Below are 13,566 nucleotides of genomic sequence, written 5' to 3' on the forward strand. Positions count from 1 at the left end.
CACGCCCTTTGTTCCCACCTCGCTGGTTTTAAAGTGAAATTATTGTTTTCCTGCAAGTTTCATGAAACAATATGAAATGTTTAGGGTACCTACTGGAAATCCCGGCTTTATGTGCAAATTGTTTTGATTTGTAGATGCTTACTTTTTTTTAAATATTCTTTGTTCTAATTATTATTGATAAAATATCGATTTACCTAAATTGTTAAAAAGGCATTTATTTCCTTTTTTTTCGTTACCTAGCTTAGTATTGTATCTTTTGGAAGAATCAATCGGGACACACCTAGCACAATTAATATGTAATTGTGCCTTTTGCGACCTGGCAATTGAATCTAGGACCTACAATTATGTACCTCACGGTTTAATACGCCGTATGGCTTTAAATATATATATTTAAAACTAGCTTTTGCCCGCGGCTCCGCCCGCGTTATAAAGATTTCCAGGCTAAAGTTTTCCGTTATAAAAGTAGTAGTTTCCCGGGAGCCTATGTTCTTCCCGGGGTCTCAAACTGTCTCCATACCAAATTTCATCTTAATACGTTGGGTAGTTTTTGAGTTTAACACGTTCAGGCAGACAGATGCAGCGGGGGACTTTGTTTTATAATATATTTTTTAGAACTTTTTAAGAGGAACAATCCCGTCGTACATCATTGTTGCATAACTTTAACCGTTTACGCAGCGCACGCAACGGAAGCTCTCAAAACTAATAAATTGTCCCCGTTTTTGCAACATGTTTCATTACTGCTCCGCTCCTATTGGTCATAGCGTGATGATATATAGCCTATAGCACTCCACAAACAAAGGGCTATCCAACGCAAAAAGATTTTTTCAGTTTGGACCGGTAGTTCCTGAGATTAGCCATTACTGCTCCGCTCCTATTGGTCATAGCGTGATGATATATAGCCTATAGCACTCCACGAACAGAGGGCTATCCAACGCAAAAAGAATTTTTCAGTTTGGACCGGTAGTTCCTGAGATTAGCCATTACTGCTCCGCTCCTATTGGGTATAGCGTGATGATATATAGCCTATAGCACTCCACGAACAAAGGGCTATCCAACGCAAAAAGAATTTTTTCAGTTTGGACCGGTAGTTCCTGAGATTAGCGCGTTCAAACAAACAAACAAACAAACTCTTCAGCTTTATATAATAGTATAGATTATGTGCGGCCGCAGCGTTGCATTTTCTATGTCGTTTAAGGTTCCTAAAGGAAAAACTAAGTGCATAATAGATAGCATACTACGCGGCACGGGGTGTCAGTCATAGCGTTACCTTTCAAGGTACCAACGGTCTTTTAAACTACTTAAGTATATTATTTAAATTTGACTCAGTTTTATTTGCATTAATCTCACCTTTTTATTCATAAGTCAAAGTAATGTAAAAAAAACGAACACATAATTTGAATTATTTAATACGAGTCATAATAAATCTATACCTTACCTTATGTTAGTACAATAGGTACAGATGGATTCTCAATTTAGGATTGCCAATGTATCATCTAATATCAATTCATCAGACAAATCTGTGCATTTTTACATACCCCATTAAATTTACTTACATTAATTACTATGACAAATGATATTCTCCATACAATATATTTTTAAAATATTTTTATTATAAACATGGCATATAATATGTGATATAATCATTCATCACTCGTTAACATCTCACAATACTTAGTTCACTGTAGAATTTATTAAAATCGCTATTTTGTTTTACAAGTCTCTATAAGGCGGTATTCCCAGCGAAACGTCGCGCTAGCTATTTTAGAAGCTATCTAATAGAATTTTATGATATATATAGATAAAAAAATTAAACACAATATTTCTACAGCATGTTATCTTTACTTCGGTTGTTTAGATGTTTTTATAATATGCATATTGCTTGTGTAATTTAATAATGATAATGCCACTGTAATTGGTGATTCCGTGAATCTACCACCAAACAACACATCATTTTAATTTGCAACCAATACTATTAGATAAACAATTCAATAAGGAAACTTTTAGAAGTTTAAATTTATTTAAAAGACCTAAAATATTTTATTGCAGAAAATATTTATATATTTTTGCACATAACCGTCACTTGTACGCCGTAAATGAATGGAACGAATGCTCAAGGTCGTTTGCATTGAGTAGGGTCTTAACTGAAAATCTTTTAATTGCATAAGTAAAGAATAAGGCATTTATCGTGTTTGAAATAATTTATATGGAATTATATATTATTATTTTGGAAAATTTACTTGCTTATAGAAAGGGGCTTATGTTACAAGTTTAATTTTATATGATTAAGTTATAGATACGGTTATATATTATGATTTGAAACTATTTCAAATAGTGACTAATAATGTTATCGATATCAATTTACTTCAGTTCTATGTCAAAGTAATTTTTCAAAAATATACAAAATAGCGATTTTAATAAAACCCGGTCCTGACACAAAAATATAATTTATAAATTAATACTATAGAAATGCTACTAAATTATTACAAATACAAAATTGTCTAAATGTTCTAGAATATGGGAATAAAATGTGACGAAGTTACGATAAAATAATTAATAACTTAAAAAAATATAATATTTATTACACATAATATTGAAGATAATTTTGAAGGTACCAACTTCTTATAATAAGGTTTTCTATTGACACCTAAGAAATATAGGAAATAAAGAGTTCGATACTTATACGTTCTATCGACATTAAATAAAGGAAATCCATTCACGAATTATAAGAAGTTCATACCTAAAGAATCATAATTAAAACAAATTAACTGTAATATGTTAGCTATAAACCTAATAATAATAATAATTTTATAAATAATTCGAATAAATGCTAAGCTTAGAAGGAATTGTAGGCGATTAACAATCCCATCCTAGTACGAGAAATTATTCATTTATCAATTACAAAGCACTGGGCAATATCTGAGAGCGATTTTTAAATTAAAATTCACAAAAAAAAACTGCAATTTTTGTTTATTTATTTAGGGCCAATAATTCAATGTTATTTCTTCAGACTGCACTAAAGATTAGTCAATTCACTCTGAATTTAGGAAAGTCGTCATTTCGGGTTATTACAACTTTGCGGTTTGTTTTTTATTAAACTACCTGTCAATATGACGCTAGAATGAATATATTATTTACTTCGTGTAAATCGCTCTCAAATATAAACAACCCATAGACCCGATTCCAAAGTGTCCGAGTAAATCTCAACCACCACTTAGAAAATAAATTGTCTATTTAACGACCACTCCGTGGTTTTTATGTTCGACGCATTATTTTTTTATGCGTGTTTATGCACTTATTACGCTCTTTAAATTTAAAATAAATATTTTTTATTACATAAGTAAATTAAGAACAGTATTCAAAATAATTCGATTATAAAATTTACTCGGACATCGCCAAAGGTGCTTTAAAGTACCTACCTAAAGTGATTACAAAATTCACATTACAATGTTTCATACATAACGCATTATCCTACATACAAATGTTGATAATCAGTCGCCGATTTGAACAATTTACAACCAACAAGTCACTTGCAACTTGCAATCGACAAAATCAATCGTCAATATCTTAATGCCAACATTTTAGTGGCGGAGGCAGTGCTGTAGCTTTCACTCTATATTTTGTTTGGGCAAATTACCAAGGGCAATGGGATAATATGTAACCATGGGTAAAATGTGGAGGGATGCAACCATAGTATATTTGGCACCAAAGCCATAATGCGGCATCTCTCTTGATGCCTGTTCAAATAAATTTAATTCTAAGCAAATCTATTCTTATTCAACCTAGAATGTGACGCCAAAGTGTAGTTTGTCACGTAGATTTTTTAACTACGCACTAAACGTGATGTTAAACCGTTTTTAAACGGTAAATACATGTTAACTTTGCCGCCCTTCCCCCGCCTCCTCTGTCCAGTCCTGTACATGTTGGCAAATTATGCCGCTGATAATATAACATTGCCATTCCTAACTACGGCACCGTGCATAGATATAAAAAAAATATACATTAATTCGTTAACTATTTTCGCAAATCGCATACCTATCAGACATGTGTTTATATTTCGAATAAAACAGCATATTCATTACGATTGTTTCATTTCCTAATAAGTATTATGATTTTTTAAATATTTAAAATTTGTTCGTAAACTTAAGATAAGCAAGTGTTGTGACGTCTCAGTTGCGATTAAATCTATCGATATCGATAGATTACACCACTGTAATACCGTATAAAGACATAACTCGTTTCAGGCAAAGATGTAGAATAACATCACTCAAAATCGATAAGTAATGTCAAATATCGATTCTGGTACACTCGATAATTTCGTTAACGTTTTAATTTACACTTGCAACTTAAGCACAGATACTATAATTTTTATACAATACTTTTCACTTATACAGGATAATTTAAATCAGATTATAATATAATCCACAAATTTTCTTGATTTTCAATACTTTCATGAAGTACAGGCGTTACATTGAATTACATTCATTATTTTGTGCAAAGACACATTTCACACAACAGGGCTCGACCCTGTGAACACACGAGTCTAATATCTATCTACATATATTTATAACAACGCGTATAACCCTCGATAAGCAATGGAAGAACGTTTTGGCGCAGGGAGTTCTGATTAAAAGGAAATTTCAGTCGACAGAAAAAAGTATACAAAGTAAACTTATTGTTTTACTTTTCACTTACAAAGAAATGATACACTTACATGAGTGCAGATTTTATTTCACACCAATTTAAAAAATTAACGATGTTTCGTAGCATCTCTGTATACATACACCCTCTTATTCATAGACAAGACTCTTTCTCAGTGCTGACGGCATGGCAGCCTTCGCAGTGCGTAAAGGCCGTTGTGATTGGCTAATATTGAGATACAACTTTAAGTTAACTGTCAGATAAACAAAGCTGAACAAACAGCAAGCCGTCAGAAAAACAAAGCTGAGAAACAGACTTGGTATCAAGGCTTTACTCCGTCCGTCGATAACAAACGTCTATGAATAAGGGGGACAGTGTATAAGTGGCGAAAGGTGGAACTCGACACAACATATATGTACTAATATACATGAATGTGCTCTGGAAATCGTTCTAATGATAAGTATCTTCTACACAAAGGGAATATAGTTATATAGAGCTTTCGCCACTGCAATGTATAATAAATAAGTATATTAATTGGTGGGATATAAAATATACATTTCAATAACAATCATTTTTTTAAGTAGCAAAAAGTAAAACAATAATGGTAATAATTTAACATGGACTAACTAACACGAGGCAACTTCACTCGTTATATACACGCAAGCCTGTCGGAAACACCTATAGATTTTAAATTATAGTATCTTTTACCTTAATTGGGGTAACACGACTACATGATAAATTCCTATTATCACATAGATTGGTTACAGAATTTTCTCTAATTTGAACAAGAAACTTTATGTAAAAATATATTAGGTAGATGTATGCAGAAATAAATCCTTTGAGAAACAAGAAACAATTACTAATTAATATTTTTTATCCTTTTTTTTAACCGTTTTATTAGCTTAATGACACTGATCTTTTGTATTTTAATATAAGTATTTATTTAACTCAATATTGATTATTCTTGTTTTTTTATTATCAGCCAATATTCTATGATCTGATATATCTGACTGAATAGTGTAGTGCAGTTCGTTTTTTTATAGTAAAAAAAGTCGATATTAGTTTATTCATGTCAAGGAATGGTTTACAATCTATGGTCAGACTAGCATTAATACTGTTTCTCAAACATTTATTTCCTACAGTTAATAGGCAATCTCCAACAGATTCGCAAAATATGTTGCCATGCAACGGAATAAATCACTTAAGTATAAAATGAAACTATGCATTGGAAATGTATAAAAGAAGACAGTCTAGCTCGGAAATTCGGTGCTTGAAGCATAGCTGGGGAGCCAAGCCTTTTGAACACTCGCTACACAAGGACATGGAGTATAAAACGACTAAGATGAATGTTGATTGGTGAGATCTTTACATAAATTGTCATGCTATATCGATGGATCCTGTGTAAAAAAAAAAAATATTCGTAATATGTATCACGCTTGATTTATAAAATGTCTAATGACAAGATTTACCTCCATTTCCAAAGTAATACACAAGATATTGTACGTACTGTTTTTGTTTATTCCAATAATTTATAAAGTGACATTTAAAATCAATTATATTCTTTTACGCAGGACTTATCGATATGTAGGTATAGGCGAAAATATTATGATGTTTATGTAGTGATGTACATTGAACGACGCGTCAGGTTTAGGCAAAAAACTGTCCGTACACTAGTGTTGCCAGATAAAAAATTGTAAAATGTACGTAATTAAAGCAACATTCACAAAAATATTACGTAACTTTTTCACAAATACAATTAGAACAATAATTGTTCCCTAACATTGTATCTGGCTTTTAATATAATTAAATACAATTATAATTATTGTTCTCTAACAAAATTATCTGGCTTCACAAACAGAACATTGGTGACCCTGACTACAAACATACCTACCGACAACAACATTAACTAACACCAACTTCATAGTCTTAATACATTCTGATTTGTCCCGCACGGCCGCATTGTCAGCAAGCACCAAATTTCACAGTAAACAAATCAGAACCAATAGCGTTACATGAAAAACTCCCTGTTCTCTTGTGGTGGTCAAGTGTGCCTCAGCTGATTGTTCGTCGAGTTACCCGTTGGACTCTGACAGTTGGGAACGTCTATCACTGTGATCTCTATGACGCGCAGGCCGCGTAGAATAGGGTCCGTTATGTGTATTCCTCTCGGGTTGTACACTCTTTCGTTCTGCGTTGCTATGAATTTTGATACTTTTCTTAGGTGCTGTAAATGAGAATAGTTTATTTAGGATTGATGATGAGTGCTTTAAGTGCTAAAATAGGTCGGAATATTTCTGGCCTTCGTTTAGGCGCCACTAAATATTTCGAATGAAGGCATACGCACGTAACGCTCGTGCGCGTTTTATTCGGATCACACCTTATACACCTTGAAATAAAGTTGCTTTTGATGAATTAAGATAAAATTTGCAACAACTAGTGAACGTGGCATGAAAGGATTTAATCGCACGCGGATTAGAAGACTTGCGCAAACGTGCCCATTCGTAAATCGCGGGCATTCCTAAGATTTGGACGCTCCCGTGGAGATATATCCATTATTGCCAGTAATTAACAGTATTAGTTTTAAACTTGTTTTAGCATTAAGAGGTGGTTAAGAATTGCTTAAATAGCTGTAAAATTTACAACGGTTTCTTAGTTTAAACTTTATTAAGAGACAAGATGGCGGGTTTTGACTTACAGCTGATCGAGTCAATTTGTGTTTTAACTAAGCATGGCTTTGCGAAATTTTTATAAGTAAGATTGTAAATGTTTACTATGCCATAGCAGAAAAAGCTAGGCCAGTACTTAATCGCCTCAATGTTCTAACGCACTTCAACTGTGAAATATAAGACACTGCATTCGTTGCACCAGGGCAATCTAAATTTATAAGTTCTCGCTTCGAAAAATGTAACAATTTACTACGGATTGCATATCTTTCGACATATCATGGCGCGGAGAGAGAAATAAGCTCACAAACTATATGTATCCATGGTCTGACTTATCAAGGTCCTTATCCCATCGTTTTAAGTTCTTTTGGTAAGTATATAAATATTAAAGAATCTAACTTTTTTATTTGCTTTTTTTAAAACTATATTATACAAAGACCAACACATCAAGCCTTTATTCCCCAAGGGGCAGCCGGAGTTGCACGCAATAAGCCACCGAGGCATATATAGCCCTGCGTTTCTAAATGTCAGGGCCCCTACCTAGTCAAGGACTCCTTGTTTATGCTCAATCTGCCTTTATAGTAAAGACAGGTTTCAATAAACTTATGATTATGTTTAAAGAAGTGGCGTTTATTCCTCTTCGTTAAATAACCTGATAAACCCGAAACTGACCGTGACATTAAGAATTTTCACCTCACAATTTAAAAATTGCGTCCTTATCTATTTGTTTAACACGGTATGTTATCGTATTATGTATGGTGTTATTATTACGTCCTACAAAAATATTATCTATTGCGAGATTATTAGCATAAACGTCATGTTTTTATGATTTTTCGTTGAGTCATGCGACATATATATTTTTGTCATAATATTTATTCATATAGAAATTTGTCATATTTTCTAAATGGTACCAGGATGGCTATTAAATTTGGTGTATATAACTTCAAATTGTTTCGTATTCCAGGTCAGATAAGTATTTAAATAACTTTTATTCTAACTACACCCATAACGTTAAACAGATAGAGGTATTTCGATGCTATTTGTACTAGGTATTAATGAACAAGTTGTGCCCGCGAGCAGACGTCGCATTGTAATCGTGTTATTTTTCTATTTCTTGAATTTTCTAGTGTTTTCTCATCAAACTTAAATAAATCTAAAAAAAAAAATTAAGATATTCAAATGGTCGGATGTTATTTGAAGTCATATAGACCAATTTCTACATCAACATATACATAACTAATATCCCAGAATAGTTCACAATGGGAGAGAACTCCCACAGGGGTGGTGCCACGGGCAAACGCTAGTGTAAAATAAATCCAGTAGCAACGCCACACATTGGTACCTACCCAGACGGAATATTACGCACGTTAAATCATTTAAAATAGTAGGTACTGAATTATTTGATATCCAGTCGTAAGGCCAGCATTGATTTAATTGGTTCATAGCATGACACACGATTTTCAAAACGACACTTCGAAAAACGGTGTCCTTTACACGCACTCATATGACGTAATCAACAAATATTATATTAGAAAAACTTAAAAAAACGTTACGTTGCGATTAACAATTTAAGACGTAAGACATTTTTTTATCCAGTTAAAATACAAATAATATATATATGAATGAATCTATATAGTTTCATTTAATATCAGCCCTGTATTATATACTTGATTTGAACCTACGGACATTCGTCTTGGCAGTCCGTTCCACACCTAACTAGGCTATCGCCGCTTTAGTATAGTTTCATTATAATACATTTTTTACTTAAGTATACTTCATTACATGCACAGTGAATTAATGGATGTCACACTACGTCAGCTGTTTTTGCATAATTATATTATACTTATTGACGTCATTTACGACATCACATTGTTTACAAATAAAGGCTCAATTAAGAATATATTATAATTTTGTGAGAATAATGTTTCAATTACATTAAAAAACAACTATCTTAATTGTTTATGCAAATTACAAAAAGAATTCGAAGACATAACTTAGTAACATTTTTTCCTGTATGAACTGATGATTGTAAGTACTTATCTCAATGTTTAATCTTGTCTACATGCATTATTTAGGCCTTGGATTTCCAAATTTATTGGATACATGTTTATGTTTTTATCCTGTATTTATGTAAAATATGTTAAAACATGTATTATTTATAGGTGTTGTTCAGGGCTTCACGGAATGGCTTTCCCCCTACAAATGTCCCTAAACCACTATAGTGATTCATAACCATTCCATTCATCCATTTAATTAGATTATAAAATTCCATTGGTTTCTTTGAAAGCAGATTGCCAGGACAAAAATCCTATGTTTATATCCAGGAAAATGTCTATAGATGTGCCAAATCTTCCAAATCCATTCAGCCAAAAACATTCAGATATTTTACACAAACACAAACTTTTGCATTTCTATTATAAATAAAAAAGAAGCACAAAGCACGGTACGACAGCCTCTGAGGTCCTGGGTTCCAATCTGATGGTGATATTTGGGTTTTTTCTACTCAATATCAGCCCGAAGACTGGAATTTGTGCCCAATATGGCGATATACTCCCCCCATCACATCATGGTAGGGAACACAGTTGGCGAAAAGTGGGTGCCCTGGTTGTGCCTCTGCATCCCTGTATCCCTTTGGGGATAAATATGTGATGTTGTTGTAAAAAAGAACTAAGATCAGACTAAGATTACACCACATTGTTTTATTTATTTTTATTTTACTGGTGGTAGGTCTCTCAAATGTTTGAGTCCACCTGGATAGGTACCACCGCAATGTCTATTTTTGCTGCCAAGCAGCAGAGTGTAGTCACTGTTGTGTTCCGGTTAGAAGGAGATTGTAGCCAGTGTAAAAACTGAACATAATGAGACTTAACATCTCATGTCTTAGGATGGTAAGCACAGTGGAATACCAAAAAATACTTTGTAATTCAAGGTGTTGAATGGTGTTTCTACTGGTTACGGATGGACATATTGCTTACCATCAGGCGAAGGGGAAGCTTGTCTTGTCATTCAAAGCAATAAAAAAAAACCTTTGGGTAACAAATTGTTGGACAAAAATCTTTAGTAGCTACGGCGACTGTATACTCAGGGTGAATATCTCTATTAAAATTATATTTGAAATACTGTCAAATTTAATTGTTTTAATTAAATTATGTCATCTTTTCAAGGTGTAATGATGGTGGATTAGCAATATTATTTGATGTGTAGTGATATTATCCACTATACAACAATAATGCTAGAAATGTCATCAATTTTCTTTTCTTCTTCAATTGTCACAACAAACGAAGCAGCTTGAAAGAGATTTAAAAGTACCAGATATATTATCCTATATTTTTGTTTTTTGTGTCTCATGGTTTTTTTTTATTTACTGCAATTCAATAACCATACAAGCATGCCTTTCATCTCATGATAAACAATACAACCATTCATAAATAGTTGTACAACCATGCAAAACTTTAAATTACAAGCGCAATGTGGCACTGCACTGTTACTGTGAGATATGAGATCCTCATGTTCAGTAATTACACTGCATACAATGTCCTTCAAACTGGAACATAACAGTGCATGTATACTGCTGCCTGGTGTTAAAAATTGACATCACTGTAGTACCTACCCAGACAGCACCTCCATTTAAAATCTCTAGTATTATTCTCCTATTGAAATAATGCAATAAAAATCTTACCTTTTCATAATGTGTCTCTGTACATATGTAAATGAAATAGGCAGTCAAACATGCTAAACAGCCTTCACAATACGTGCTGCAGTCTGCTGTCTCTGCCATTTCAAAGTGTTCATTTAGTCTCTCCATTGTATATTCAAATGTTTGTCTATCTATCTGTAAATTGAGGATATTTAAACATACTATTACAGTTATTACATAGATAATAGAGTTATAAATTATCTTCTTTATTTGTTAAATAGCTTGTGCCTAGTCGACATTCAGTAATTGTAATGTTCAATATCTATACTGTAAGAGTGTAATCCTTGAAAATAAGTCTAGGGAAACATATAACCTTTAACGAGGGTTTTTATAACAGTATTTTTTTATTGCTATATAGCTTAGTACAGTTCTGACTAGCAATGATTCAGTGGGTACTTAATATGCAAATTATTGTTTTTAAAATGTTACAGTGACCACACCTTTATTATTATTGCTTAAAGTTGCAATAATTTGTGACGAGCTTTATAATCTATGAGACGAATTACAAAAGAAACACTCAATAGTTCCAAAGGTTATCATCTGCATTAATAAGTTAATAGGTCAATTGCAATTTAGCTGAGAAAATGTCAAAGACTTGATGTAGACGACACCTTATTACTTTCGTTGCAAATTAACTATGTATAAAAACACGTCCTTGTGACAAATTAAACACTTCTAAGCGAAGAAATCTCACAAGTTTGTTATCTTTTTAGCAATTTTGTCGGCAGTATTACACTTTTTCACCTACCCTATCTTCAAGTTCCGATGGAAATCTCGTCTGAAACTTGACTGCCGTGCCCTCAGAGTAATCCCTCTGTATAAATATCTTTATGCCTTGCTGTGTTGGGGTCTGTTGGCTGCCTGGAGTGTTAGGCCCAGACGGTATTCTGTTGTTCGCCATTTTTCACCCACTGTAACTCCACACACATAAATTATATCTACGGGAATGCGTATGTTACGAATGTATCATAGTTTTAACATATCGTTAGCGATAAACAAGTCTTCGATTCGAGAGTTATTTCAATAAAATCATCAATGACGTCCGTCAGTGTGAATGTTCAGAAATGACAGCTAGGGATGGTATTATTGTAATGTAAAACCATAAAGAATGATTTTTAGTCGATTATTAAAAGATTGTCGATTGTACATAATGCTAATATCAAATATAAATTCTTTTAGGGAATTATAGGTTACAGTACATATTATGTAATTATGAAATATCAACTATACTGTAAATAAAAGTTTAGATAATAATAATGTTCTGAAGGTATCAATTTTAATTGTACCCGCTAGATGTCGTTAGAAAGTGAAAAATATTCAAAATGTATTCTTAAAACAAGAGGTATATTTAAAAAATAAATAGCCCTTGAAATAGCAAAGGTATGTACTTTATTATTCCATCAACTATGTAGAAGAGACAGCTGAAGCGAAAGTTTGTAAAAATATTTGGATCTTGGATGTTTGTATGTTTGCTGAAAGTAAATGCATAATCAACCGGATTTGGATAAAATTTAACACACGCACACATGTGCTGGATTAACACATAGGGTATGTTTTATATTTATTTTATAGATAAAAATAATATTACGTTGCTTCTATAGATAATAATATTAGTTATATTAATTTTTAAATAGATGGCGTTAGTTTTGTAACAGTAAAGGCTTTTTACGCGGGCAAAGCCGCGGGCAACACGTAGTATTATTTAAAAAGGGAATTTTAAGCAATTTTGGCTGTGTTAATTATTATAGTAAGTAAATTCATTATTGCTAATTTTATAGGTTAGTATTTAATTATTAGTAAAAAAGTTTCATTGCTTGCAATTTATTTACACACAATAAAAACAATCAGCATACTAGTGACGATTTACAAATTTTAACAAAAACATCTTAGGAGCACACTATAAAATATTAATATTGTTATCCTACAGTTTGAATAAATCTTTAGACCATCTAGGAATCCGTATTTTTCGCCAATCAACGTAATTCAAACTTTAAATAACATTGACGAATATTCTTTCGACCAAAGCATTAAAAAATATACTTATAATAAGTATATTTAGATCGTAAATAGGTACCTACATTAAGTGCTAAATTGGAAGTTTAACCGAAACAAAATATTGAAGTAAATTGTAAGTAGGTACTGATGGCTAAACACATTTAAATTAAATAAACACTAAATAAGTAATAATTTCCATATTATGAATAATCGTTTATCAAACTCATTAAACTTTTTCAGTTTGAAATAACACCAACGCCAAATTGCGCCATTCATTTATTTAGGCTATGTACTTAAATAGCTTTTGTAGAAGTTTTCTATTTGTACATATATGGCAATGTATATATAGGGCCATTATAATATAAAAATATAGTAAGTTTTTGGTTCAAATCGCTTGTTTTATAATAAACCGTAATAATTTTAAAAGAAACGAGATTTCGAGATGTACTTATTCATAAAATGAATTATGGCCAGGTTAGTGTCGTTAAGTAGATAGAAAATATATACACGATATCATAATTCTATCTAAAAATGTAACTATTATATAAAAGTATGTAACTGTAATAAATTGAA

At 32.2% G+C, this 13,566-nt stretch overlaps 1 protein-coding gene across 1 annotated transcript; it reads right to left on the reverse strand.

Moving 5' to 3' along the window:
* Positions 1-1,390: 1,390 nt before the first annotated feature.
* Positions 1,391-12,021, reverse strand: LOC115443357 (golgin subfamily A member 7). Its single transcript, XM_030168724.2, has 3 exons — positions 11,747-12,021; positions 10,981-11,133; positions 1,391-6,862 (listed from the first exon to the last, which is right to left on the reverse strand). Exons 1-3 carry the CDS (start codon positions 11,897-11,899, stop codon positions 6,680-6,682), a joined length of 489 nt encoding a protein of 162 aa, XP_030024584.1. The 5' UTR covers positions 11,900-12,021; the 3' UTR covers positions 1,391-6,679.
* Between the last annotated feature and the right edge of the window lie 1,545 nt (positions 12,022-13,566).

This window comes from Manduca sexta, chromosome 18 (genome assembly GCF_014839805.1).
Source record: "Manduca sexta isolate Smith_Timp_Sample1 chromosome 18, JHU_Msex_v1.0, whole genome shotgun sequence".
In the NCBI taxonomy this organism is placed as follows: domain Eukaryota; kingdom Metazoa; phylum Arthropoda; class Insecta; order Lepidoptera; family Sphingidae; genus Manduca; species Manduca sexta.